This window comes from Macaca thibetana, chromosome 16 (assembly GCF_024542745.1).
Source record: "Macaca thibetana thibetana isolate TM-01 chromosome 16, ASM2454274v1, whole genome shotgun sequence".
NCBI lineage: Eukaryota > Metazoa > Chordata > Mammalia > Primates > Cercopithecidae > Macaca > Macaca thibetana.
Genome location: NC_065593.1, coordinates 36,565,142 through 36,591,338, shown reverse-complemented (window position 1 = coordinate 36,591,338; position 26,197 = coordinate 36,565,142). Strand labels below are relative to the sequence as shown.

Genomic DNA, 26,197 nt, shown 5'->3' with positions numbered 1-26,197 from the left:
CCTCCTAGTCTGTAAAGGGAAGGGAGACCAGGGCGCTCCCGAGGACCCGGCTTATCGCCCCTGCCTTTCTTTCCCGGGGACCCAGAACAGACCACAAAACGGAGGGTGGCCGCTGGAGGTCGCTGTGGCCCCGCTATACCACCAACCGACAGAAATGGAGAACAGTTGATTCAGATTCAGCTGATATTCTCAGGTCTGGAGTGGGCCTGAGCGCTTTAATACCAAGCCCCGGGGCCAATGGGTCCTTACCTATCTTTGTTTATAGAACATTGAAACTTCAGTACAGTTGGTAAGTTCCAGGAAGACAGGAACTTTGCACTACTTTAACTCCAGGGTCTAGAACAGCCTGCAACCTAGCAGATGCTGTAATTTTTTAAATTAAATACTGAACTCCTGTAGGGCGGTGATTGTGTTTTTATTCATTCCGAACACTTACTATAGTGTTTGGTGATTACAATGCCTGCAGCATTTGTTCAAAGCTCTATCACAGGCTTTCTACAGTGTAGAGCTTAGCCTGCCTATCCCTTTTCCCAGATCAGGGGAAATAGAAAGTCAGGAGGTTGCACGCAGTTAATACCTTGTGTTTTCCCAAGGGCGGGTATCAAATCCAAAACTGCTTCCGCCGCAGCTGGAATAGGCACAGGCATCAAAATGGGGCCTTTTGGGCCGGGCGCGGTGGCTCACGCCTGTAATCCCAGCACTTTGGGAGGCTGAGGCGGGCGGATCACAAGGTCAGGAAATCGAGGTCATCCTGGCTAACATGGTGAAACCCCGTCTCTACTAAAAATACAAAAAATTAGCCGGGCATGGGGCCTTTTGGAGAGTCCTTTAGTATTGGGGAAGTGCCTCAAATTTATTTTTCTTTCTTTCTTTTTTTTTGAGACGGAGTCTCACCCTGTCGCCCAGGCTGGAGTGCAGTGGCGCAATCTCGGCTCTCTGCAAGCTCCGCCTTCCGGGTTCACGCCATTCTCCTGCCTCAGCCTCCCGAGTAGCTGGGACTACAGGCGCCCGCCACCTCGCCCGTCTGTATTTTTAGTAGAGACGGGGTTTCACTGTGTTAGCCAGGAGAAGTGCCCCAAATTTCTAATCCGTTAAGCCAGGACTTTGGTAGCCCCTAAGGTGTGATGGAGACTCTGGACAGAACCACCTGTTGACCTATCCAGGACCCAAATATGCACCAGAGCCAGGGATATTTCTGTTACCAAAGGTACTGTATGTGTGAAAGATGGAGAGAGACCCAGACCCCAGATAATAGAGGCATGATAGATATGATCGTTAAGATGGAGAAGCCAGCCTGGATTCTAAGCAGGGACTTAGAAGGGGAAACGAAGTGGAAAGTTTCCCCACTCTCCCTTCCCTACTAAAAGCCAGAAACCAACATCTTCTCCCATTAGCCTTTCAAAACTGGGTCCCAGGGTCTTGATCTCCAGGAGGTCATAAAAATACACACAGGGACACCAGAAGCCACCTACAGATTTATTAAACTTTATTTCCTCTGAGTCTCTGGGCAGTCAGCAGGGATGTAAGGCGAAGTGGCAGTAGCTGAAGGGGCCTGAGCAGAGCTGGTGCTGGGAGGGGCTGGCATGGACAGGAAGAACAGGAGGAGATTTAAATATCCAGGGCTGAAAGCCAGTTAATAGGTCTCCTTCATCTGTTTTTGTATTTTGTGTAGCATCTCCTGCATCCGCCGCAGCTGGAATAGGCACAGGCATCAAAATGCGGCCTTCTGAAGAGTCCTTTAGTGTTGGGGAAGTGCCCCAAATTTCTAATCCCTTAAGCCAGAACCTTGGTAGCCATGAGGTGTGATAGAGACTCTGGACAGAACCACCTATTGACCTATCTAGGACCGAAATATGCACCAGAGCCAGGGATCTTTCTATTACCAAACAAAGAGATACCAACGTTGGTGATCAAACAGGGGACCTCCCCTACCCATACTGCTCTCACCTCCTCATCTTTCTCTCGGATAAGCTTCTCAGTTTCTGGATCTGTCCCTGGTGGGACAGCAGGGATGGGGAAGTCGGTACCACTCTCTCGAGTCAGTTTGCTAAGGGGAGAAAAGGGTTGATAAGGCTAGGAGGACTCCAGCACCCACTTAGATTAAGCCCAGGGCCTATAGAAGAACAAAAGTAGGGCTTGGTCTCACCCAAGGCTAGGCTTGGGATCTCCCCCTGCCAGCTTTGTTCTGGCTTCTGGTCATACTTGCGATTGCGTTCCTTTACCACCAGGCGGGTCATGCTCTGGATGCACTGTGCCCGGTAGTTCTCATAATGTGTCTCCCGCGTCACATCCTTCAGGTCCTGCATGTGGGTACGTACCAGCATTGTCCTCAGCTTCACAAAGTCGCAGTGCCCTGGGTTTTCCACTGCATAGCAAGGCTAGGGGTCAGCCAGAGGCATAGGTAGGGGAGAGCCACAGAGGGCAAGGAGATACCCTGGTTACAGGCTCAGTGCTTTACCTTCCACGATGCCCCAGGGGTAGAGTCGACCCCGAACTCGCCGCCCTCTGGCCTCTACTACAGTGTTGCTGCCAATTACTGCAAATGGGATGCTTTCCTGGAAGAGGTTAGGGGTGCCTGTCAGCACCCTCTGTTCTCACCTCTTTCTTTCCACCTGTATCGTCATCTTCTCTGCTTCACTCTAGGAAGCCAGGGTCCTTTCCACCCTGATAGCCTGAATATAGAATTCTACTCCCTTTTTCTACCCAGAAGAAACAAGATGGGAAGGGGATGCCCTAGAGTGGCCCCACCTTTAGGGCTTGGTCCTGCAATTTGAAGTCCTCATCCTCGTCAGAGTCACAGTCTGGGAACTGATAGATCTTGATTCCAAAATGCTCAATCTCCTCCCGGATCTGACAAACAGATGAGGGGCCCACAGTTCTGGGGACCACGTCCTTTCTAGAAGCCCACCTGATCCCCTCCCACCACCAGCTTCCCTCACTTTGCGTTTCTTTCGGTCCACTTCTGGAGGTGTCAGTGTGTCTGCCTTAGCCAGGATAGGCACGATGTTGACCCGCTGATGCAGGGCCTTCATGAATTCAACATCCAATGGCCGGAGCCTGGGGAACAGGAATCTGTGACCACCTGCTAATGGCAGCCCTGCCCCTGGTGCTCTTGGCCTGTTCCCTTGACAGCACCCGGTGGTGCCAGGAGCCTCAGGCTTGGACCATACCCGTGGCCGAAGGGTGAGATGAAGTACAGGCAGCAGTGCACCCTGTTGTCTTGGATGTTCTTTCGGTTCAGGCCACTCTCATCTCGGAAATACTGCTCAAACTGCTGATCAATGTATTCTGCCACAGGCTTCCAGCTGGGGCAGGGACAGACAAGCAGAGAAACTGTGAGAGTGGGAGCCACCTAGTGAGCTCTGGGACTACAGAGAAGTAGTAGCCCACTCTCTGAGCAGTGTTTTTAAGACATTGTTATTCCCTGGCTTACTTTACTAAATCTTTAGGGAAATTCCTGAATGGGATGGGGTGTATCTCACATGTCCTGATACAAAATTAGACTGAGTACTCAGGCAAGTTTAATAAATGCTAGCTTGATGAGAGGGAAAGGGCCCAGGTGATCAAACAAAGCAGTAAGAATAGGCTGGACATGGTGGCTCACCTCTGTAATCCCAGCACTTTGGAAGGCTGAGGCGGGTGGATCACTTAAGATCAGGAGTTTGAGACCACCCTGAACAACATGGTGAAACCCCGTCTCCACTAAAAATACAAAAATTAGCTGGGCGTGGTGGTGTGCACCTGTAGTCCCAGCTACTCGGGAGTCTGAGGCAGGAGAATTGCTTGAACCCAGCAGGTGGAGGTTGCAGTGAGCCAAGATCATACCACTCCAGCCTGGGTGATGCAGCCAGACTGTCTCAAAAAAAAAAAAAAAAAAAAGAATAGCAAGGTGGCTGCAGGCAAATACCAACTGCAAGCCAGGGAAACTCTAATTCAGGTTTCCAGTGTAACCTCAGAACCTCTTTGCTCAGGTGTTTCTACCCTTTCCTCTACCTCTCCAAACCCACTCCATCCTTCAAGGCCCTAAGAACCATCTCTTCCATGAAGGCTCCTTTTACTATACCAATACACACTGCTCCCCACTTGTCTTCACTACAGAGCAAAACAAATAAATAAATTTCCCCCAAGAACCTCAATTTTCATATCCTTTGTTCTTCTATTATCTTGTTTAATCCTCACTGCCCTGACAGGTCGACATTATGCATTATGATCATCATCACTATCATTTCATACATGAAGAAACTAGATGCAGAGCAGCTAACAGATTTGCTCCAGGCCAGGTGTGGTAGTTCACGTCTGTAATCCTAACACTTTAGGAGGCCAAGGTAGGTGGATTACTTGAGCCCAGGAGTTCAAGACCAGACTGGGCAATGTAGTGAGACCCCCATCTCTACAAAAAATACAAAAAAGTTAGCTGGGTGTGGTGGCATACACCTGTAGTTCCAGCTATTTGGGAGGTTGAAGTGGGAGGATAACCTGAGCCCAGGGAGCCCCGGGAGGCGGGTGATCAGCTCACTGCACTCTAGCCTGGGCAACAGAGTGAGAACCTGTCTCAAAAAGAAAAAAAAAAAGAAAAGAAAAGAAAAGAAAGAAAGGAGGAAGGAGAGGGAAAGGGAAAGGAAAAGGACTTTCTGTAGGTCATTTAGCTAGTAAATTCTCTACCCACCTGAGCCCCTACAGCTCAGTGCACTTGCCACTACACCTTGCCTGACCCATTTACTAATTTAAGTTGCTATCTGATTGAAACATGTTAGAGAACTGCCCCCACCTCCCCTGCTTCCCTGTTGCCACTTGACTATAAGCCTCTCAGGGATAGGAATCATTCATGTTTGTTCTGAATCCCTTAAAATGTCCAGCACAGGCTGGACATCTAGTATGTGCTCAATACATTCTACCTGATTTGATGCTCTGCTGTTGCCATGTTGAAATTCTTAAAAATTTTGAAAAATGGGCCCTCCATTTTCATTTGCACTGGGCCCAACAAATTATGTTGCTGGTCCTGCAATTATCATTGTTAAAATCCCTGAGTATGCTGTAAATAGCCCTTTACACTTTTCAGAGCGCATGCGTCATGTTGGGTGATGTTCAGATCAATTGGAGAGGTGGTAAGTGCTGGTATATTTTAATTAAATAAATGTCTGACAAAATGAGTATATATGGAGGTGCACTTTAAACTGTGAGGTGCCTGGCAAATGAAATTATTAGTATTATGGAAGGTAAGAGACAGTAGGTAAATTGATTGAAGGGGATCATTTGCTTAAGATCATGAAGTTACTAAATGCCAATCAAGATTTGAACTCTCTGTCTAGCGCTCTTAGCACTGCCTGCCTAACTTCTTCATCAAAGCTACCACCTTTTCTCCTGTCAATCTCATCCATTCCCCTCTTCATCTACTCACTTAGGTCTGACCATTACCTAAGCTGGAGGTAATGGTCAGACTTACTGACCATTAGCTGGAGGGAGGTCCTTCAAGCCTGAATGATAGGGGGTTGTGGTAAAGCCAACTTTTCTTTCTGCAGGTAGCCTAGAGGGTGCCTGGAGTTTAAACAAAGTTCTACCATTTTTCCCCTTTGCCTATTCTTCCTCACCTTTACCCTCCCTCCATGCATGCCCAGCCCTTCAACAAGACTTGCTTGTGACACCTAAAATGTTGCTAGTGAAAGGAAAAAGGGTGACAGTTTATTGGGCAACTACTATGTAATCAAACTCTGTGCTACATGTTTTCACACTTCACATGTGTTTGCTTTTTGAGGCTCTTCTCATCTTTTTTTTTTTGGAAGGTTTCACTCTGTCTTCCAGGCTAGAGTGCAGTGGTGCAATCACGGCTCACTGCAGCCTCGACCTCCTGAGCTCAAGTGATTCTTCTGCCTCAGCCTCCCCAGTAGCTGAGACTACAGGCCTATGCCACCATGCCCAGCTAATTTTTAAAACTTTTTGTAGAGATGGGATCTCACTATGTTGCCGAGGCTGGCCTTGAACTCCTGGCCTCAAGTGATCCTTCTGCCTCAGCCTCTTCTTTCTTATGTCCCTACCCCATTATAGAATCATAGGGCAGAATTGGAAGGAACATTAAAAATAATCTATTCCAATCCTTTCCCTCTTACTTTATAAAGGAGAAGATGGCTGTCCAGTAAGGGAAGTCACATGCTCAAGGTCATAGACAGCTTCCTCCTGATAAGTATGGATATATCTGGGGCTATGTGTGTACCTGTGTATGGAGAAGGGTGGCTCAGGGGCAGCTGGGATTGCACTTAGTCAGACATACCACTCTGTGTTGTTGACTGCATCCCCAAAACCTGGTGTGTCCACAATGGTGAGCCGCAGCCTCACACCCTTCTCTTCTATGTCCACTGCATGCTTAGTGATCTCCACGGTTTGCATGATCCGCTCTGGAGAAGGGGGAAACTGAGGCCAGGGCAAGGGCAGGGACCTGCCCAGTCAGGATGAACTGCCCACCCCAACCAGCCTCATTGCCCAGACTGCCTCATCCACACTGCCCCCTTCTCCACCCCCAAGCTGCCTGGGGGACTGTTCTCTGGGAACCAGCAAGGAGTACATTTCCCAACACAGGAAATGCCGGTGGCTGTTGGCTCTGGCCCCAGCCTCTTCTCTGCTCCCGGTTTTTTCTTGGATTCCTGGAATCCTTGGGGGTCAGAGACTCATTCAGAGAGCAAGACTCTGGTCCCTGCCCTGCTTCAGCACCCAAATCTTTAGGGAGCTGGCTGGTGGGCTGCCAGGCAGATAGGCCTATGGAGAGCTGCTGTCAGTCTCTCTAGGAAGCCATGGTTTCCTGCATGTCGGGGAGAGCCCCATCCCCCAGACTCTAGAGTGAGTTTAATTTCCCAAGGCAAGTCTGCCTGATTGTTCTCTCCTTTCCTTACCTTCAGCACCAAGGAGTTTCCGGTCCCGGTACAGATCAGTGAGGAAGAGGCTATTGACAAGTGTGGATTTGCCCAGGCCAGACTCTCCTGAGAGGAGAGAGGACAGAGGCACCAAATCAGAAGGTAAGATCTATAGCCAAAAAGCAATTCCACTGGATCAAGGTTTAGGGGGAACTGCTTTCTTATCTAATTGGAACTAGACTAACCAAACTATAGCATTTTAGAGCTGGGAGGAAGCACAGAGATTGGCTTGGGGGAGCAAGAGATTGCCCAAGGTCACACAAAAAGAGGCAAATGCTAGGGAACTGTTGGTCAGATGCTCTTTGCAACCAATTCGTACACCCACCCCCACCCCACCCCACACACATACACTTTCATAGACCAATGACTCCTGGCTTTTTTGCAAAACAGTACAGCCACTCACTGCTTGCTCCCTCCGACCTATACTCCCTTCCCACTCATGGACACACACACTATCCCCACCTGAAACACACCCTGCCCAACCCTGCCCTGCCCCTTTTCTACCTGCCACCATGAGGGTAAAGTCAAAGCCTTTCTTCACGGACTTTCGGTGGACTTGGTTGGGGAGGGTTGCAAAGCCCACATACTCCTTGTCATCCTAGTAGACAGGAAGGCAGAATGCATCAGGGTGAGAAGCCAAAGGGGCCCTGGCACCCAGCGCTGATCTTCTCTCCCTTTCAGGCCTTTGCCCCAGCCTTAAAGAAGCAGTGCCAGACTTCTCTGGGTTCCCATCTGAGGCCACCAGCTGGGCCTCCTGCCCTTGCTGAAACTGCTAATTTCCAGTGCCCTTAGGGGCAGATGTCATGGAGATAGGGCTTACACAGGACTGAAAGAGGTCCCAGATAAACACACACACACACACACACACACACACACACTGCCCCCTGCCCCCTGATCTTCCTGCAGCAGCCCACTGAAAGGTAAAGGCAGGGCTGGAGGCTCTACCTCAGAGGAATCATAGGGATCAAGCTTGCCCCATGGGCTGCGGGGCCTGGCAGATGGGCTGAGAGGGGCTGGGGCACAGAAGTACTGCTGGTTGTCAGCGGACTGGGGCCACGAAGGGGGTCTGAACTCCAGGTCATCATCATAGAGGTCTGGGGCCTGGGGCCTTGGCTCCTGGACTTGGGGCCTGGATGCCCAGGTCTTAGCCTCTGGTGGGTGGCAGCTCTCATTTCCTGAGAAATCCTTCACGAACTTGCTCAGTTCTCCATCATCCGTGGTGTCCTCCAGGAAACGCTTGATCTGGGGGAAGCGAGGTGGGTGGAATAGATGGGTGGTGCCAGGAAGGGAGCCGGAAGGGAAGAATGAGGAAGGAGACAGAAGAGAAGAGAAGGCAAGAGGGAAAGGGAAAGCACTTGTGGTTAGAAGAGAAAGAAACTGCAGCCAAGCCAGAGGAAGTGCTCACCATCCCTCCCTCACCTGCTCACAAGTCTCCCCAGTCCAAGATGCCAGGCAGGGCCCCAGGGTCCAAGAAGAGCCCTGGGCACCCCCAGAGTCCTGGAAACTGCTCTAGGGAACTGAGGAACTCCAGTTCTGGTCTCCTTCTCAGCAGCATGTTTTTTTGGGGCTGCCTTTCCTGGGGTTCTGGCCTAGCCAGGGACTGTCTCAGGCCAGGAAGTAAGGCCGGACTGATTAAGATAGAACAGACAGAGGCATTAAACCCAGAAGGAGAGTACAGTGCATCAGAATGGGGCAGGGACATAAGGAAAGTAGATAGGGGAGAAGAAAGCTGCCTGCATCAGGCAGGTCAACCAGCGGGGGGTTCTGTACCTCCTGTCACTACTGGTCAGTGAGCTGGGGGACTGGGGTACAGATTCTACTGCCAGTGCTCAATTCCCAGGGTTCACAGACCAGCGTTCAGTATAGCTGATCCTACCCCTTACTCCAGACACTGAGCCACACCCAAATCTGACCCTGGGCCCTGGAAGAGAAAAGTAAACCTGCCAGTGGATGCTGACTGTGGGTGGAAGGCAGCTGGGAGAGACCAGGTGAGGGAGGATGGAAGAGCCCGGGGAAGGCTGAAGGACGGCTGGGCCTCCAGAGCTTGTGACAGCCCCCAACTGTGACGGACATACAAGGGGAAGCACCCTCAGTTATCTCCTTACCCCCTTTGCCCAGAGCCAGCAGTACAGGAGAGGGGCTGGCCTAAACCATGACCCACAGGGAGTGGAAGGCAGAGAATGGATTGACTGCTCTGTAGAAGCCTGTTCTACCCCATCCCCAGTTCAGAAGAGGGACTGTTTCCCCCAACTCTCATTGTCAGCTCTAGACCCTAAAGATTCTCCTCTTCTTTGGGGTCAGCCTCCTTTGTGGGGTGCCTGGCAGTGCTGGGCTCAGCTCTGCCTCACAATACCCACGTGCCACCCCCAGACAATAGACAAGGGCCGGCTGCAGAGGCTGACTCACTCTCTGGGGATTAGCCAAGCCAGTGGGGACTACCCCAGACCACTGTGGAGTCCCAGCTAGAGTGGGGGAGATAAGATGGCCACAGTCTTCCTGCAAAGGGAAGAATTGAGGGAGGCAGATATGCATACTGCCAGGTGTATGCCAGAGGGAAGAGGTTGGGATAGGGAAGTTAGAGGGAAAAGTCTGCTAGGAGCTACTGCCAGGCTGTTGCCTCTCAAGTCTTCACACCTGCTTATAGCTATAGTCTCCACTGCTTGCCTGGACAGAGGGGAGGAAAAGAGGCCCCTCAGCCCAAAACTGGAACCAGCAGGTGGAGGCTGGGTGACCAGAAGAGGCTATCCTGAGGCAAGCCTAACCCAAGGCTTTTCTCACCCATGATATTTGTGAGGTCCAGTGGCGACCATACATCCCATTCTATGCCTGTTGTCCTGGCATCGTGATTAATTGTGCCCTTTCACTCTCAAAGTGTCCCAGCTTGGACAATTAATTACATGGCAACAGAGAAGGGGTGGGACTGGGGGGCAGCAGGACTTGTTGTCTGGCAGCTAGTAAGTCTGGGGAATTCCAGGAAATCCTGCCTCTCTGCACAAATCCACAATGACCCAGCAGTTGGTCTGCGGGTCAGGACAAGGGTGGGACAGAGAAAGCTGTGCTTCACCTGATTTCCCAGGGGCACTGAGTGGAGGGGCAGGGATGGGAGAAAGGAAGGCCCTAATGAAGATCCCTAGCCCCCACGATCTTCCAGCAGAGCCTCCAGGAACCCAGCACCATCCTCATCTCTGCCAGCCCTGGCTGCTCATCCGCATGGAGGGGGCCACAGGGGCTCTAGACAAGGAGTCAGGACACCAGGGTCCCCGCCTTCTGCCTGTCCATGCCCACTCCCAGCTCTGCCAGTGACCAAATCATTTTCTGACTTTCAGCCCCAATCCCAGCCAAGGCAGGGGGAAGACAGGTCATGTCCACCCATCTCCCAGAGCAGCACCTTACCCCAGCTTCAGTCCTGTCCTCAGGGACAGAATTCCCTTGCCATCCCAGTGAACGGTCCATGTCCCACGCTTCAGACTCCCTGTCAGCAAGCTCTAGGTCTAATTTTATCTCCCAGGCAAAGTTCCTCACACACAGAAACAGTCTTGTTTTGATGCTCTTGTTGTCTGGCTTCCTGGCTTGCTCCTTTCCCTTTCTCTTTGACCTCCTTCTGTCTCTGGCAGGGGCCAAAAAAGCCTGTGGAATGTCCTTCCCCACCCCTCTTCTCCTCCCCTTCCCTTGGCTCCCACCCTCCAAGGACAGCTCAGCTGCAGCAGGATCACTTGGTTCCTCTGCAGTCCCCTCCTCCTCTGATTGGCTGCCCCATGACGCCTGCCTGCTGCCTACCCTGGTGGGCACAGCACCAACCTCCCAATGTCTGTTTGCAGCACTGGCTCTTGATCCATTTGACCTCTCCTGTTAACCCCCAAGGACACTGTGGTCTGCCTGAGGACTATGAGCTGTCCCCAAGTGACCTGGCCCATCAGCACATGAGGACAGTCACCCAGGATACCCATTCCCAAAGGAATTGAATCCCCCAATCTCTCTCTTTCATCTTAACTTTAAGCAGTGCTGGAGTAGGATGAGATGTCCTATACTTCCCCATATAGGTTTTCATGGGAATGGTCCCACACTTCTTCCCAAGCGTTCATTTTTTTTTTTCCCCAGTGGGGAACGTCACTGTCTTCAGAAATATGCTCCTAGATTTCCCTGCAGGGAGCACCAGCCACAGAGGGTACTTTGCTCCAGGGACTCCCCTTACCCTAGGACACCTGACCTCTGACTCATGGCAACCTGTATCAATTCCATCACTCCATGACTTCCATAGCATCAACAGGGGAGCTGTTAGCACATGGTCTCTGAGGAGCATGGGTTCAACGCAATGGGGAGGCTGGAAGCCCAGAAGCTTCAGAGCTGCCATTTAGGTGGGAGACAAATTAAGGGGCCTGGTTGGAAGTGTACACTCAACTAGGAGTCAGGGGGCCACTGTTTCTGGTTGGGTGGAAACATCTTTTGTGAGTCTGGATAGTGTCTTAATTTGAGGACCTTAATGTTCAGTTGTGAATGGCCCTTCCTTGCCTCCCAGGGAGGCCGGGGAGAGAAAGCACTCCCAAATGATAGATTCCTTAAACTGCTTTGAACCTGAGAAGAGAAGGTACATCCCAAGTCACAGGATAGTCATTAATGTTGGCCTGTTTTTCTTTTCACATGTAAATTTAAACCCCCTGGGGCACCTGGGTTGGGGAGGTCTCCCCCACTGATTCCCAAAGCAGCTGGGACACTGACCTCCTTTGACAAAGAGACCCTCATAGAGGAGTTTGGTCTGAACCAGTCAGCCTAAGAACTTGGCTGGCTTGAGGGCAGGGGCCTGAGGATGGGGACTTTGGTGGTGGTGGTTGGGGTGGGGGGGTGTCTTTAATTAGAGAAGAACAGGGTGGCCTCAGACAAGCTGAAAGCATCAAGACCTCAGCTGAACTGAACTTAGTATGTGGCAGAAAAAGCCCCTCTAGCCCCTGCTGGACTTGGCACTGGGGATAATCAGTACTTCCCTAGGCTTCCATCCCTAGAACAATCAGTCCATCCATCCACCATGTGGGGAGAAGTGGGGGACAGGAATAAGGACAGGCCTCTCCCAGGAACCCCCCTTTGGGGAAGGTCACAGGGTCACCAAGACTTCCTGGCCAAGGCTTGGGCCTCTGCCTGGACACAGCTTGAGAGACAAGAGCCCAAAAGATTGGCCCTACCAGTCCTGAAAGCTTCTGATCCCAGGGGGCCCAGGGAGTTCCCTTCTGGAGGCTGCCCACAGCCACCATCCCGCCCCACAGGCTAGTCAGGGATCCCCCGCTGCTGTAAAGAGTTCGTGTTCCCCAATGCAGAGGGCAAAGGCTGTGGGGCTTCCAGACTGGGAGGAGAGGACGGTGTGTGGCCTGGAGGTCCTGACATCCTTATGTTATTTGTGGCAGGCTCTGGCAACAATGTCAGGAGAAGAGATGACATCTTCAGAGCCAAGCATCAAAACTTCCTACCTGGGCACCTCCAGGGAGGCTGGCTGGGGTTACTGTTTCTCTTCCCACTACAGGCAGGTGGCAGGGATGGGTGCCCCCACCCCCACACACTGCAGAGGGACCTGGCTGGTGGGCAGGGAGGGGGTAGATGCAGCAGGAGGAAGCTTTCCCATGGTTCCTGTCCCCGGGGGCAGAAGGATATAGCTAATCCCACCGGGCAGGATGGTGGACTGGGCCTCTCTCTCTCTCAGGGGTCCCTTTGAGAAAGGCCCAGAGACTGCCCCTTGTCAGGCTGAGGCAAGGAGGGGCCAAGCGTCTCACCATCCCTCCTGGGGAGGCAGGCAGTGTTTGTGGGCCTCCTCTGTGTTTTCCAAATGAAGTTGGTACTGGCCCCTGTGCCCAGGGTAGGTGGGTGAGGAGGGGTTACTCAGGTAAAAGCTGACCCAGGCGAGGATGGGGACCCTCACCTCCGCTCACCACTGATGCGCCTTCGCCACCCCAACATGCGCGTCTCCACCAGCGGGCACCTCCCTCAGCACGGACCCACCCCTTCATCCTAGACCGCAGGCATTATCTAGGGGTCGGGGCCCACTCCGTGGCTGCTCAGAGGGAAAAACTTGGGAGCAACGACGCACCGCCGCTCGACAGCAGTGCCAGCCTGTGCCCGCGGCCGGCGACGGCGCCTCCCACCCTGCACAGCCGCGGCTGCGGCGCCGCGGGTCCCTTTGGAGCCGCCCGGGAGCGACCCGCCCTGCGCACCCCGGCCCTGACCCGCGCCCGCCCGTCCTCCTGCCTGCCTGCCTGCCTGCCTTACCATGGCTGCAGCCCGGGCGGGGCCGGCTCCGCCTGGACAGCGCCCGAGCGACCCGCTGCGGAGCTGCGCGCCGACCTCGCAGCACCGCTGTCCCCCTCCCGCCTACTCGAGTGCGGACAGCTGGGGAGGGGCCCGGCGGCGGGGGCGGAGCGAGTCGTCCCCGGGGCGGGGCCTGTACCTCAGCTGCTAGGGGTGCCGGCGCGAGCCGGGTCGGGGTGCCCACCTTAGGGCCGGCCTCGCAGCCCGCGACCCCCGGAGGCGCAGAGCATAGGGTCACCCAGGACAGAGCGGGGAGCCTCAGCTCCTCGTCCCCGGGCAGCACTGGACACCTGGCTCTTTTTTACTCAGCTCCAGAAGTACCGCGGGGGCTTGAGCCAGTTCCCAAAGAAAACCGAACGCCCCACCTGGCATCCCCAGAAGAAGACGCCTTTGGAAGGGAGGGGGAGTTGCTCTATGAGTTGGAGAGAAACCGTTAGTTAGCGCACGGATTCAGCAAGGTTTTCACAAAGTGAAGCCGGCTGATGCCCAAGTTACTGATCACCACCCCTCCTAAAGGGGAATGTCAGATATTCTCCACCTCCACCCGAGCTGTGAAGGGGCAGGTTAGAGACAGGTTCCCTTCGTGCAGTACCGCAGATTACAGATTAAAGAGGATTTGCTGCAGGGATCATCTGCCGGAAGGATGGAAGGGAGAGGCTGAGTGGCTTTAACAGGGCGGTGGAGCCTTGCCTGTGGCTGAGGATAGTGGGGAGGGCCTCAGGAGAGGCCAACCCAGGCGTGACCCAGGCCCAGCTGGGCCACTCTTCCTCCCACAAGCAGGTGAGATGCTGAGGGGACAGATGCCCCTGAAGCTTTAGAGGCATTAGAGGCTCAGAAGGGTCAGAGCAGCAGCTAGGGGAAGGCAGATGCTTGGTGAGTGGGGTGTTGGTGAGGGATTCCCTGAGCTAAGTAGGGTCTGAGCTGGTCAGGCTCCTGTGGAAGTTTCCAGAAGCATGTTCCGTCCTGACCCCCAAGACTCCTCTCTCAATGGCAGGCTGACTGGCTTCTGCCTGAATACACTCTGGACAAAACTGAGACCCACAGGCACGGCCCTCCCTGTTGGTAGAAGTGCCAGAGGCCTGCCTGCTGTATTTCAGTCTGATCTGTGAACCAGTAGCAGTGGTCGGGACCAGTTAGAACTCAGCCAGAGGAGGGAAGAGGGCCTGAGGCAGCAGGTAAGATCAAGCTGAGAAAAACAATGGGGCTGCTACTGGAGCTGTTATTGGCTGTTTGGCACTGGTGGACTGGAAGATGGCAGGGTGTTCACGAGCCAGCAGGTTGAGGAGAAACCTTCCTAGTTGGGTGGCCTTGCTTCACCCGTCAGGGTCTCAGTTTCCATAGCTGAAAATGAGGGGATTAAACTAGATGATTTCTAAGCTTCCTTGCAGCTCTGGCCTTCTAAAAGTGGATGGAGTGGGGGAAGGAGGATATGCTGTATGCTACTATAGGCCTTGGAGGAAGATAAGAGAACAAGGCAGCAGCAGGAGGTGCTGGAGAAAGGTTGGCCATGCAGTGATTCAGGAGAGGGCCCAGGATCTGAGAAAAGGGGGAGAATGTATAGAATGGGGGCAGCAGCTTGGCTCCCCTGAAAGGGAACCTCTAAAGGTAAAGAGAGGCTCCCAGAAAAGGTCTGGGGTAGATCAGAGCATCCGAAGCTGTACTCAGGAAAACAAAGACATAAAGAGAGAAACCAATGGCAGTTGGAAGTCTGCAGAAGCAGCAGCTGCTGCTACCATCAGCCCCAAATGTCAAGCTTGGGCTATACAAAGCCCCACTGTTCAAAGCCCTGGGCCTCCAGTACTCATGTATGCACTCTAAGAATACCTCTTACATGCTTCCAGAGTCCTGTAGCCTGGGGTGAGGAGAAAGCCTACATCAGGGAAGACAGGACCCAGCAGAAACCCTTACTTTCCACTATTATAACATGCCCCTTCCCCTGATCTCAGCTGAATTCCAAGTGTGGACACATACACATCTCAAAAGGCAGCCCAGCCAGCTCATCCTCAGCTGTGGCTGGAATCCCAGTTCTTCTCTGGCACCTGCTGCCCAGGCGCCAGAGGGCCCTGTGTGTCCTGAGGAAGGTTGGTACCAGCTTGCCTTGAGGAAAGTGAGGCCCCAAGCAAGTCCTGGGACCACGGAACTTAGCTCTAAGCCAAGAATATTGGTCTAATCTCTTTCTAATCACTGTACCACAGGCCTAACATGAGGCATGCTGGGTGAAATAAAAGCTGAAGACTGACTTTGAGCCATCCCCCCTGCACAAGCCCTGCATGCTAACCTACCACAGCATTCGGAGGACTCTGAGAGAACTTGGCCTGGCCACAAGTCCTATGCTAACTTGGCTGTCTTACTGCCTGAAAGTCCCTTGCCCTCTCTGGGCCTCTCTTTCCCCCACTGAAAGAGAAGACTGGACTTCTCTCAACTCTAGCTCTTACATTCTGTGTGAGGGAGTTAGAGTCTAATACAGCAGCCCTTGCGTGAGTCACTGGCAATTTACTGAGTGCTCTTCCTCATCTCCAGCCAGCAGGTGGCCTGGCCAACTCTGCTTCAGCATGGCTCAGCTCTTGCAGCGCTAGCTCTCCCTCAAAATTCAATATCCCACCAAGCATTGATGGCCTTGACTAGAGTACAACTCCCCAGGCACTGCTAGGGCACGGTATCTGAGCCAAGTGTCTAGGGGAGTGTCTAGCTGGGAAACTCAGCTCAGCTACCATAGCTCTAGCCTGCTGTCCTGGGCTCCGTTGCTTAGGTCAGGCCAACATGGTATGTCCTGGCCCCCTCCACTAGGTCTTTCCTGCCCACCCATAGGTACAGGTTGTGTGGCACAGGACCTAAGCAAGGAGGCTGCATGTGGGCCATCCCAGGGCCCAGGTTTAAAGCCGATAATAAACAGCAATTACCATAGGAAATCAGGATTTCAGATCTGCATAACTAGCAATGGCCATTTCTGCCTCTCAGTAGCTAAGTTTCCCTAAAGTGGTGCAAGAACTAATCATACATCCCTTCCCCAGTGAGACAGATGAGTCACTGATGATACAGTCAGAGAGCCCTCGGACCAAAGGCTATCACTGGGTTGTGTCTTTCAAGGAAACCTCAGCAAGTCTGTCCAACGAGGTCTGTGGTGGACAAAGGCAATAAACCAAAATACATTAAGCCCAAATCTTCCCCCAGATGCTGCCACGTGTCCCATGATCCTGGAGGCAGGCATAAGGTGTGGGTGGCAAGGCTGGGGAACACTGTGTTTCCTGGCACCTGCCGAATGACTGCAAAGAGGGGCAGTTCCGGAGCTGGTGGAGTGCTAGAAGCCAGACAGTCCTTCCGACACCCTCCACGAGCAGGGCAGGGCTATAGGAGCTCAGGGTTGGAAAGGACTTACAAACCTCCTGATGTGACTACTCACCAGATGTCTGAAGGCTCCCCTGCCTTCCCAGCCTCTGCTCGAATACCTACCTCCAACGGCCAAAAACTCACTGATTCTAAACAACTGCCCTTCAACCTTTGGGCAGCCAAGTTACCAAAGTCTTCACTATACTGTGCCAATATCTGTGTCTCCCTGGCTTTTACCCTCCATATGCCTCCATGCTGGAAGCTTTGCTGACTCATTTCATTGGACTTTGCTTTGTCCTTTGATGTCCACACCCTTTCAAGTGACCCATCTGTATACTTTTCTCTACCGAATTAACCACAAGCTCCTCAAGGGCAGGGAGTATGTCTTCTCTTTTAACCTCTGCTCACTTCAAATCAGCAAACATGTGATGTGATGTTTGTCTGGGTGTCCAGGCCTCTGCCCCCAGGAGATGGCTGATCAATATGGATTGACTAAAAGGACTCATTGATTAGTTTTCCATTCTGATTTTAGAGCCCAGACAAGCCTTGAGGCTCTGGGCTTCATTGACCCTTCACTTGCCCTTCATCCTGGCTGCTCACAAGCTCACACCCACCTCCCAGCCTCATGGTTCACATGCAAGGACACAGATGTTACTCCCACTAAAACCTTTCCCTTCACAATTCTTGATACCTAAAGGTGCTGCTGAAATATTGAAAAGTATTTTCCAGGGAGACGTGGCTATAGAAGAAGGGTTTCTATACCATATAGTTGACTCCCTGGGACAGACTGCTCCTTAAAATGCTTCCAGCTTTGATGAACAAACTCTGAGCCTCAGTTTCTTCATCTGTGAAACAGGGAGAATAAATCCACTCATAGGTTACTATGAAAACCCACTAATGCACTTAACGTGATCACTAAATGAATGGTAGCTATTATCTCCACTAATAAGAAAATTATCAACATCAAACCAGTAACTGTCAACTGTGACTATTTCAAATGCCTTCCCTCCAAAGGATTTGGAGTGTGCACATGTAATAGGGGTAGAGAGATGGGAGGACAGAGAATACCAGAGTAATGCCTTAAATTAAAGTGACATTGGAATGACCAAGCCACCACCATCTGTGGAGTCAGCTTCTCCAGCTAGACACCATCTCTAGAAAGCTAGTGCTTGGTCTCAGACCTACCCACCCAAGTTCCCGGAAACAGCCACTGTGGAGACCCCTGGAACTAGATGGCTTTGCCGGCAGTGGGTGTGCCAAGGAAGCGACACCCACAGTGTCAGCCTGAGCTTCCCTCAGGAACTGCTTCACATTCTGTCCCCCTCCTCCAGGCTTCATTCAGCCCTCAAGGTGCAGCTGTCTCCTGCTGCTCCCCTAACAGCAGCTGAGCCAAAGGCAGCTGAGCAGAGGAGGGTGAGGGACACGGCCATTTCTGCTTCTCAGGACAGCCTGCCTCTGGCTGAGCACCTGTCAGGGTGGCTCCTTGGTTACAGATTTACTTCCTCACCCGAGTATGCACCCTGGCCTGTGAAGCCAAGCTCCCTACTCTACCCAGGCCCACTGTTTCTGTTACTTGGAAAATCCACCATTTCAAACAGCACCAAACTACTCTGCAGAAAGATGTGATGTTGGAGATTGGTTCCAGTCACCACACAGCTTCTGAAAATACACCAAAAAGTCCATGATGGATGTGGCAGATTTTTCCCTATGTGGGATTATTCTGGGCAAAACAAAGAACTAAGAAGAGAGTCTGCCCTCAGCTCTGCTATCAAGTCTGAGAGAAAAGCATCGTATTTTCCTGCCCCCATTTTATAGGCAGAGGGAGTAACCTGCCCATGTATCACTGTGAAGCCAGGACATTGTCCCCTCACTCTGTGCTTCCAGGCAGACTGCACCACAGCTTGTACTAGGTGACCAACTGTCCTGGTCTGCCCAGGACTGAGGGGGTTCTTGAGACATGGGACTTTCAGTGCTAAAACCAGCAAAGTCCCAGGCAAACCCTGATGAGCTGGTCAACTTAGCCTGTCCCCAAATTAGCAAGTTTTAGCCAGAGGTCACCAGCCTTCCATCCTGCTCTGGAATTGGCTGCCCATGGTAGCTGGAAATGAACAGAGTGCCATCTGATGGGGTAAGATGCTTGCTTCCTAAGAAGCTGTGGAACAATGGTCAAACTGCTATAAAAATCCTCCCAAGGCCAGGCGTGGGGACTCATGCCTGTAATCTCAGCACTTTGGGAGGCTGAGGCAGGCAGATCACAAAGTCAGGAGTTTGAGACCAGCCTGACCAATTTGGTGAAACCCCGTCTCTACTGAAAATACAAAAACTAGCTGGGCGTGGTGGTGGGTGCCTGTAATCCCAGCTACTCAGGAGGCTGAGGCAGGAGAATAATTTGAACCCGGGAGGCATGGGTTGCAGTGAGCCGAGATCATGCCACTGCACTCCCAGCCTGGGCGACAGAGCGAGACTCCGTCTCAAAAAAAAAAAAGCCTCCCGAGATGCCTTGCCCCATTTTCAGCAGTTCTGCTCCATTCTTTCAACGATTCTCTTTCTTCTCAACTATGAACCTCTACCCGAAGCAAGAGAAATGCCAGGTACAGTGGCTGGTGCCCATAGTCCCAGCTGCTCAGGAGGCTGAGGCAGGAGAATCACTTGAGCCCAGGAGTTCAAGATTACAATGAGCTATGGATCGCACTACTGCACTCCAACCTGGGCAACAGAGCACTTTAAAAAAAAGTGAGGGAGGGTTCCTTCCAGATAGCCCATGACCTAGGATTCTGTGAACATCCTCATGAATGTGGAAACTCCCTGAGTTCCTCAAAGGCTTTGGATTTCTCTTTGTAAAGGAAGCCAACCTGAGCAAAATGTTCCTGTGATTCAGAAGACAACAGGAGGCTGATCATCCTATCCCTCAGGGGTCACATGACATGTCATCCAAAAGACACTGAGGTCTGCCTTAAGTATCAGTGAGATGGCCTCCTCTGATTCCTGGCCTATTTTCCAGAGTTGGTTTCTTGCATAATTGATAGAGCAGAGAGTAAACCACCTTGCCCTATGACAGCCTGAGAAGTCACATTTAAGGATGAGTAGGTCAGATGCCTTGAGGAAACAGGATCTTGGGGCTAACACACCCTGTCCATCAAAGGCATTGCAGTCCCTCCCATCAGAACTGCTTTATTTTCAGGAACTCCCCAGGGCTATGTGAGAAGACAGCCCCCAGTGACCCATTAGGGCAACCTCAGGACCTTCCTGTTGAGCTTTTGCTAGTTCTGATCCCAAAAAAACCCCATCAGGAATGCTTCCCTCAGTCCAGCACAAACTCCTCTAGGGAGACTCCAGCCCCTAATGTCCCAATCCAAGGATGAGAAGCATCTGTCCACCCCATTCCTTAGACAAAAGGGCCTTGAAGGGCCATTTGGGAAGGGACTGACACTTAGGAGAAAGAGATGGGCTGAATCAGGTGCCATCCCCAGCTGTTCACCCAGAGAAGCTTGTGAAGCTCAACAACAAACATGATGCCTTCCACAAGCCAGGCATCGTGGCCAGGCCACCAGAGAATCCCAGCCAGGAATGGAATCTGGAACAGACTCTATGGTCAACCATTCCCAGATTAGAGGAATCAGAGGCCTTGGACACCAGCACCACAGCATCTCCATCCTGAGTCTGCATGGGGCCATGCTGGCTGGGGGACAGGCTGGGGAGAGCCTAGCTCTCTCATGCATTAGAGAGCACCTGGCCCACCTCCATGCCATCCTACCTCCAGAATGTCAGAGAAGATCAGCAGCCCAGCTGCCTGGGAGCCTTCTCTTCTCGGCTTCTGGGGAGCAACTCTGTTGCTGAACAGGGCTGGAGAGCTGTAATTATTGAGACAGGATAAGAGCTATTTTAGGAAGGAGCCATCCTGTTGCCAAGGCTTTTGACTTACTAAACTGAAACATGATGCACAGAAAAAGGGGGTGAGGATGGGGGAGAACAGGGAGGAGCTTGCTCAGTCAAAAACATCAAATCTTGACTGAAGGAAAATATTAACCCCTTCCCAAAGGTACAGATTTGCATCTAGGGGTGAGCAAAAGGCTAGCTAAGACACCACCATCCCTTGGCTTTGGGAAGGAGGGCCTACCCATATCCCTGACCCCCTACCCATATCCCTGCGAACTCCCTCTCTCCTAAGACCCTCCAAGAGCACTTACTCAGTCTGTTCCATCTATTTTGACATTTCAGCACCAACTATTTCATATTGTTGTTTAAATGTTTCCTGTTTGTGTTTTATCTCCCCAACCATATCATGGCAAGTTTCTCAAGGCCAAGGAATGTGTGTGCTGTGAAACTTCAATGCTTCCCCTAAAAGTGCCTAGTAGAGTGCTAGGCATCTGAATAAAAATGGTTCATTGAAAGAAGGGAGGGAGGAACGAAGGAAGGAAGGGAGAAAGGGAGGGAGGGACTTACTGTCTTGCATGGAGATAATCTCTGAAAGTAGCCACTCCCACCTACAGCTGAGCTCAGGGTTGGATAAGAACCCATGGCAGTGGGAGGTGGCAGCCTTGTTTCTGGTCACCTCCCCTTCAGCTGTTCCATTATCTGAGCTTAGGCTGACCCCCACTATGCACTGGTTTGCTTTCTATCTGTGGCCAACTGTGCATCCTGAGTCAGCCCATGAATGGGACCCATTAGAGGCCATTGTTAGGCTTTGGGTAATAGAGAAATATGGCAAGAGAAAATAATGGAAGTAGGAAGAGCTTTGACCATCTTATCAAACATGGGCCAAGAATAGCCAAAGTACTTATGGGAACAATGCAGTGAAATCAGGACACTGCCAAAATGAGGACACAGGACTGCTGAGAGCAGAGTCCACCTTGAGTTTTTCCAAGTTGAGGACCCAAATAGTGTGTAACCCAAAAAAGCGACCCCTTTCTAGAATGCCCCAGGCTGAAAAGAGGAGAACCAGGTGGGGACTGATCCAACGGCTACCTAGACAGCCTTCCCACAGAGCACTTGGCAAGATTCATCATCTGCCAAAAGGTCTGTTCTTTCTAGGACTGCAACTAGCTCATACAGTGCTTTTGTGCAAATCCCCCTCTGGGGAGATGCAGCCCCACAGGTGCACAGCTTGGCAAATGGAACACAGGTTAGATTTCGGCCCCCCACTTACCCCCTCCACCCAGTGCTCTTGTGCAGTGAACAATCTGCTCAACCATAGGGAGCAGCTCTGTCTCCCTCCATGCCTTCTCCCATTATAGGACAGGAGATGGATTTGGATTGTAGGGTGGGCCCAGGAAGACTGGGAGTAACCTCCCAGGGGCATTCTTACCTCCTCATCTGTCATAACAGAGTAGAAGCCAGGCATTCCCAGGGGGCAGCAAATGGAATTCAGAGAGTGCCAATAGGAGGGGAAAAAGAGAAATTTACTAAAGACGCCCAGTGGACTTAGGCAAACCTGGCCCAATCCCTTCCAAGTGCAAGTGGCCCAAATAACAGCAGCTAGTATTTACTGAATGCTCACTGTTGCCAAGCACCGTGCTAAGTGTTTTTTCGGTAATAGCTTGTAATAATCCTCACAATAACCCTAAGAGGGAGTCATTATTCTCATTAACAGATGAGGAAACTGATGCTTGGAGAGGTAAAATAACTTACCCAAGGTCACAGTCAGAAAATAGTGGACCCAGGGCCCAAATCCAGTTAGATAACTCGAGTTCGTACTTTACTGTGCTGCTACTCTATAGAGCTTTGCTCCCTCTGAGGAGGACTGCCCTTCTCTGCTCTTTGCTGACCATCACTAGGAGGGCTCATGCTGGTTGGGATTGGACGGCCTCCCCAGGAACTGCTTTATCCATAGCCCTGGCCTCTGTCATGCTCATAGGGCTGGAGTATATTTTGGGCCAAAATGCTCACAGCAAGAGGTCCCTGCTGCCAAGATTTACTCCTTGAGGGCTGGTCCCCACCCTCCCCTGCCCCCAGAGAAGCCAAGAGTATAAAGGGAGCGGAGGGTCACAAGGTCTGGGGACACTTCTCTTAAGTATTCTAGAGCTGCAAGACACACTGACGGTCTCAAGGGGGAGGCCCAGACATCTCTGAAGATCCTGCCTGGGCAGCACCAATAAGTACCCCAGGTGGTAGAGTGGGGGCATGAGGAGGGTTCTGAGGAACCCGAGAAACACATGAGAAGAGTCCCCAGCCTGAATTAGGGTGAAGTCAACTCTGAGCAAGACTGTGAAGCAGGCGGTTTGCTTTGGTGTATTTTTTTTAAATCATGTGATAGGTGACCAACTAAGCTGAAAAGGCCATGAGGCTTACATTATTCTCCATTCCAGAAGTAACTTCCTGTTAAAAGGAGACTCTTGAAAATGGAAAAGATCCCAAGCCCCCAAAGAAATGACTCTAATGGTGAAATTTTCAGCAAGATGAGAAGTTCCTCTGCTTCTTCAGGTCAAAATCCCAGCATTTACCTCCTAAACGACCCAACTCTGTAGATACATAGATGCCACTCCTCACCTGTCCTCCCATCCCCCAAGCTCCCACAGTGGACCCATAGGAGGGAAAAGCACAGACCTTTCAGCCACCAGATGACACGATTGTACATTTCCTCTGAGACATCTGAAAGTAACAGAGAGATGGTTGCTTTTCTTCTCTCTGTGGGATGCACATCCCACCCTCCACTACTTGCAGCTCCCTTTCTAGCTCCACATTTCTCCACCCAAAGGTGCCCTCAGCCCTTGGTCCTCTCCAAGAAGCTCCTCCAGCCTAGAACTATATATCATATACCCATTCTCCATTTCCCTTTTTTACACCCTCTCTCTGTGCCACTGTGAATGCCTTTCCCCTCCTGGAATCCCAGCTCATCTGCACCCCACCCTCTCCACTTTGTAGTCAGAGTATTTACCTGAGGCCCTTATTCTATTTAACAGCCCTTACCGGCCCTCACCCCAGCTCAGTTCTTCATCCCCACTCAGGAAGCAGCTTTCAACCCTGCAAGCCCTCTCTACTACCTTCAATTGAAAAGGTAAGCAGTGTTGCCTGGAGGAATCAATGCCTGTCGCCCGGCCCAAGCATCATCATCGATGTCATTAGCTTGGAGCACAGAGAAGCTGGCAGGGAAGGAATGGAGCAATAGGCTCAAGGATAGGACTAGCTTTGGCACTGGCAGGAGAGCAGCCCTTATTCCCAGAATGAAGAGGTGGTCTTTCCTGCCCACCCCAACATCCCATCTCACTAAATTGGGGCTGCACCTGGGCAGTCTGCTTCTTCACATACCCAGGAAGAAAGCACTAAACCTTTGAATGGGTTGTTTGCAGGTGTGATTGGGGGTCTGTGGCACTTTATTCAGTGGTGCCCAACTTGGAAACTCCTTTGGTGGTGATGGTGGTGATAGGCTTGCCTTCTCTCTCTGGAACTTCAGATCCTCACAGAAAGGGCTAGAGTCTATTTTAAAACCGGACAATAAAGGATCTAGGGAAGGAGAACACTTAAGCTCAAAATCAGGTGTTGTCGGCTGGCTTTGGGGTGTTTCAACTTCAGGATTCAGCAAGGGCCACCATGAGGAGTCAGGTCCGTACCTAGGTAAGGACCGAGGAGGCAAGGGCCGAGGGGTCAGTTCCAGTTCTGCATGGATGGAGGGCTTTTGCGAGAGTTCTGGATACCTGGGTGTAGGTCCTTGGGACATGTAGGTAGTTTCTGGGGGTTTTGGGGTTTGCTGTTTATAGATGGGCTCTGGAGTGACAAACATGGATGACTTGTGGGAGCCCTCAGACACTGATTGAGCTGTCACACGGTGAGTTGGCTCTACTGACTGTACCCCTGGGGAGATGGTGACCCTGCGGCCAACCTCGTTGTTTCCTCGGATTGGGGCCCTCACATTGGACTCCACCTGTGATGATATTAAGACCTTTGCGGAGGGCTTGGTTTCAGGATAGACAGAATACTTGTGAAGAGACTCAGGGTCTACCCGTGTAGAAACTCGGTGTACACCATCAGAATCTTTAAGGACAGATAGTTTGAGTGATGAGTCCAAGTTCATATTCCTATACAAGGCCTTGGGTTTTGAAGGAATTGAACTGTAAGGACCTGTTTCTGATTCTTCTACAGGGACCTTTCTCTGGGCTGTCTGATAGTCTGCAGAGACACAGCTGCTTCTGTGCTCTGGGCGAGAGGGACTCCTTGGAGATCTGATCTCGCTAGCAGTTGTAATCCTTTGGATGGGCTCAGTTTGTACTGCTTCATCCTTTGGGTAAGTCAAAATCCTACGGGGAACTCTGACTCCTTGGGGGTTCTGGACCTTGGATGGTGGGTCATCTTGTAAGATTTGTGATTGTAAGTTATCCTTCTGATCTTGAAAACTCAACCGACGAGTAGATTTGGCATCTGGGATTGATGAGGCATGATGGCCGACCTCGCGCCCTGACTTGCTCTCACCGCCTCTTCGTGCTGCTTCCTCTCCAGGTGGACTAACATTCCGTAGTCTGCTTGAAGCATGGGAAGCCAGTGTCTGAGTTTGCTGGTTCTTTCTAGGAGGAGAGGAATGGCGGGATGATTCTGTTCTTGGTCCAGTCTCGGTTACCCGAGGAGTGGGTACCGCATAGTGTCCAGGCCCTGACTGGAGGGAGACAGATCGAGGATAGTCTGATGCCGAATGGGGAGTGGTGGGATGTGCAGCTTCTGATCTTCGGTGGGAAGGGTTCAGGGAGACTGCAGCACTTCGATGGCTTGAGGCAAGAATGTACCCATGTCCCCGCTGAGGGGATGTGTTAGTAGTAACCTCAGACCCTCTCTGTGCTGAAACTGCTACCTTGGCCCCAGGTTTATTTGTCTTGACCATCTGATAGATTGTGCCTTTCTGAGTAGATCCCATATTTTACTGGCTCGCTTGTATTCAGGATCCTAATGATGCCTGAATATTTACCCCGTTTTAAAGCTGCTGTTCTTGGGCTCCCACAAAAGTGGCTGTTGTTCTAAGAGTGTCTCAACTAGTCCCCTTAGCTACCTCTCTGTCTGGTGATGTCATAAAGGAGGGAGTTTCCTTCCTATTAAACATCCTAGTGTACAGTCACAATTCTTTACAGAATCCCAAAGAAGTACCTGAAAGGAATCTGTGGATTTCTGTTTGGAGTTATATCACCAAGCCTTTGGCAAGTTTTTAACAAAACTGGGATTTCCTTGTATATAGAGAAGGCTCCAGACCCTCCTTTACTCTCCCCAGATTCTAGAAATTCTCAGGGACTCATCCAGAGAAGGAATCAGCCAGAAGATCCTATGAAGACAAGGTCAAACCAAACACACTGTGTAAGCCCCAGTTTTAATAAGGTACAAAGTACAAAGTTGCCCCAATTTTGTTTGAAACTGTACTGTATACAAGTTAAAAAAAATAAAAAATAAAAAAAAGAGAGCTTCAGCTTTTTCCAGGTCTCATGGATGGTTTCATTGCTCCTGGGGTAAAAATCCAGGTTGCTCAAATAATAAAATTCTCACATTCTTGGTCCAGGAGAGTTTGGTGTTTTATTAATAAAGGGATTTGCCAGGTGCAGTGGCTCACACCTGTAATCCCAACACTTTTGGGAGGCCGAGGTGGGTGGATCACCTGAGGTCATGAGTCTGAGATGGCCTGACCAACATAGTGAAACCCCATCTCTACTAAAAATACAAAATTAGCTGGGTGTTGTGGCGCATGCCTGTAATCCCAGCTACTTGGGAGG

The 26,197-nt window shown here is 51.4% G+C and overlaps 1 protein-coding gene across 6 annotated transcripts; it reads right to left on the bottom strand.

Moving 5' to 3' along the window:
• Positions 1–1,463: 1,463 nt before the first annotated feature.
• Positions 1,464–25,503, bottom strand: SEPTIN4 (septin 4). Of its 6 annotated transcripts, XM_050764718.1 has the most exons (14): positions 23,763–25,503; positions 23,061–23,105; positions 21,823–21,830; positions 7,848–8,144; positions 7,407–7,500; positions 6,882–6,968; positions 6,266–6,389; positions 3,171–3,305; positions 2,940–3,057; positions 2,749–2,850; positions 2,459–2,555; positions 2,203–2,365; positions 1,948–2,047; positions 1,464–1,693 (listed from the first exon to the last, which is right to left on the bottom strand). In XM_050764718.1, exons 1-14 carry the CDS (start codon positions 25,354–25,356, stop codon positions 1,634–1,636), a joined length of 3,024 nt encoding a protein of 1,007 aa, XP_050620675.1. In that variant the 5' UTR covers positions 25,357–25,503; the 3' UTR covers positions 1,464–1,633. The 6 variants fall into 6 exon arrangements, with proteins under 6 accessions (XP_050620675.1, XP_050620671.1, XP_050620674.1 ...); XM_050764714.1 differs by lacking the exons at positions 21,823–21,830; positions 23,061–23,105; positions 23,763–25,503 and adding an exon at positions 13,152–13,271; XM_050764717.1 differs by lacking the exons at positions 21,823–21,830; positions 23,061–23,105; positions 23,763–25,503 and adding an exon at positions 13,152–13,259 and having other exon boundaries at positions 8,098–8,144.
• Between the last annotated feature and the right edge of the window lie 694 nt (positions 25,504–26,197).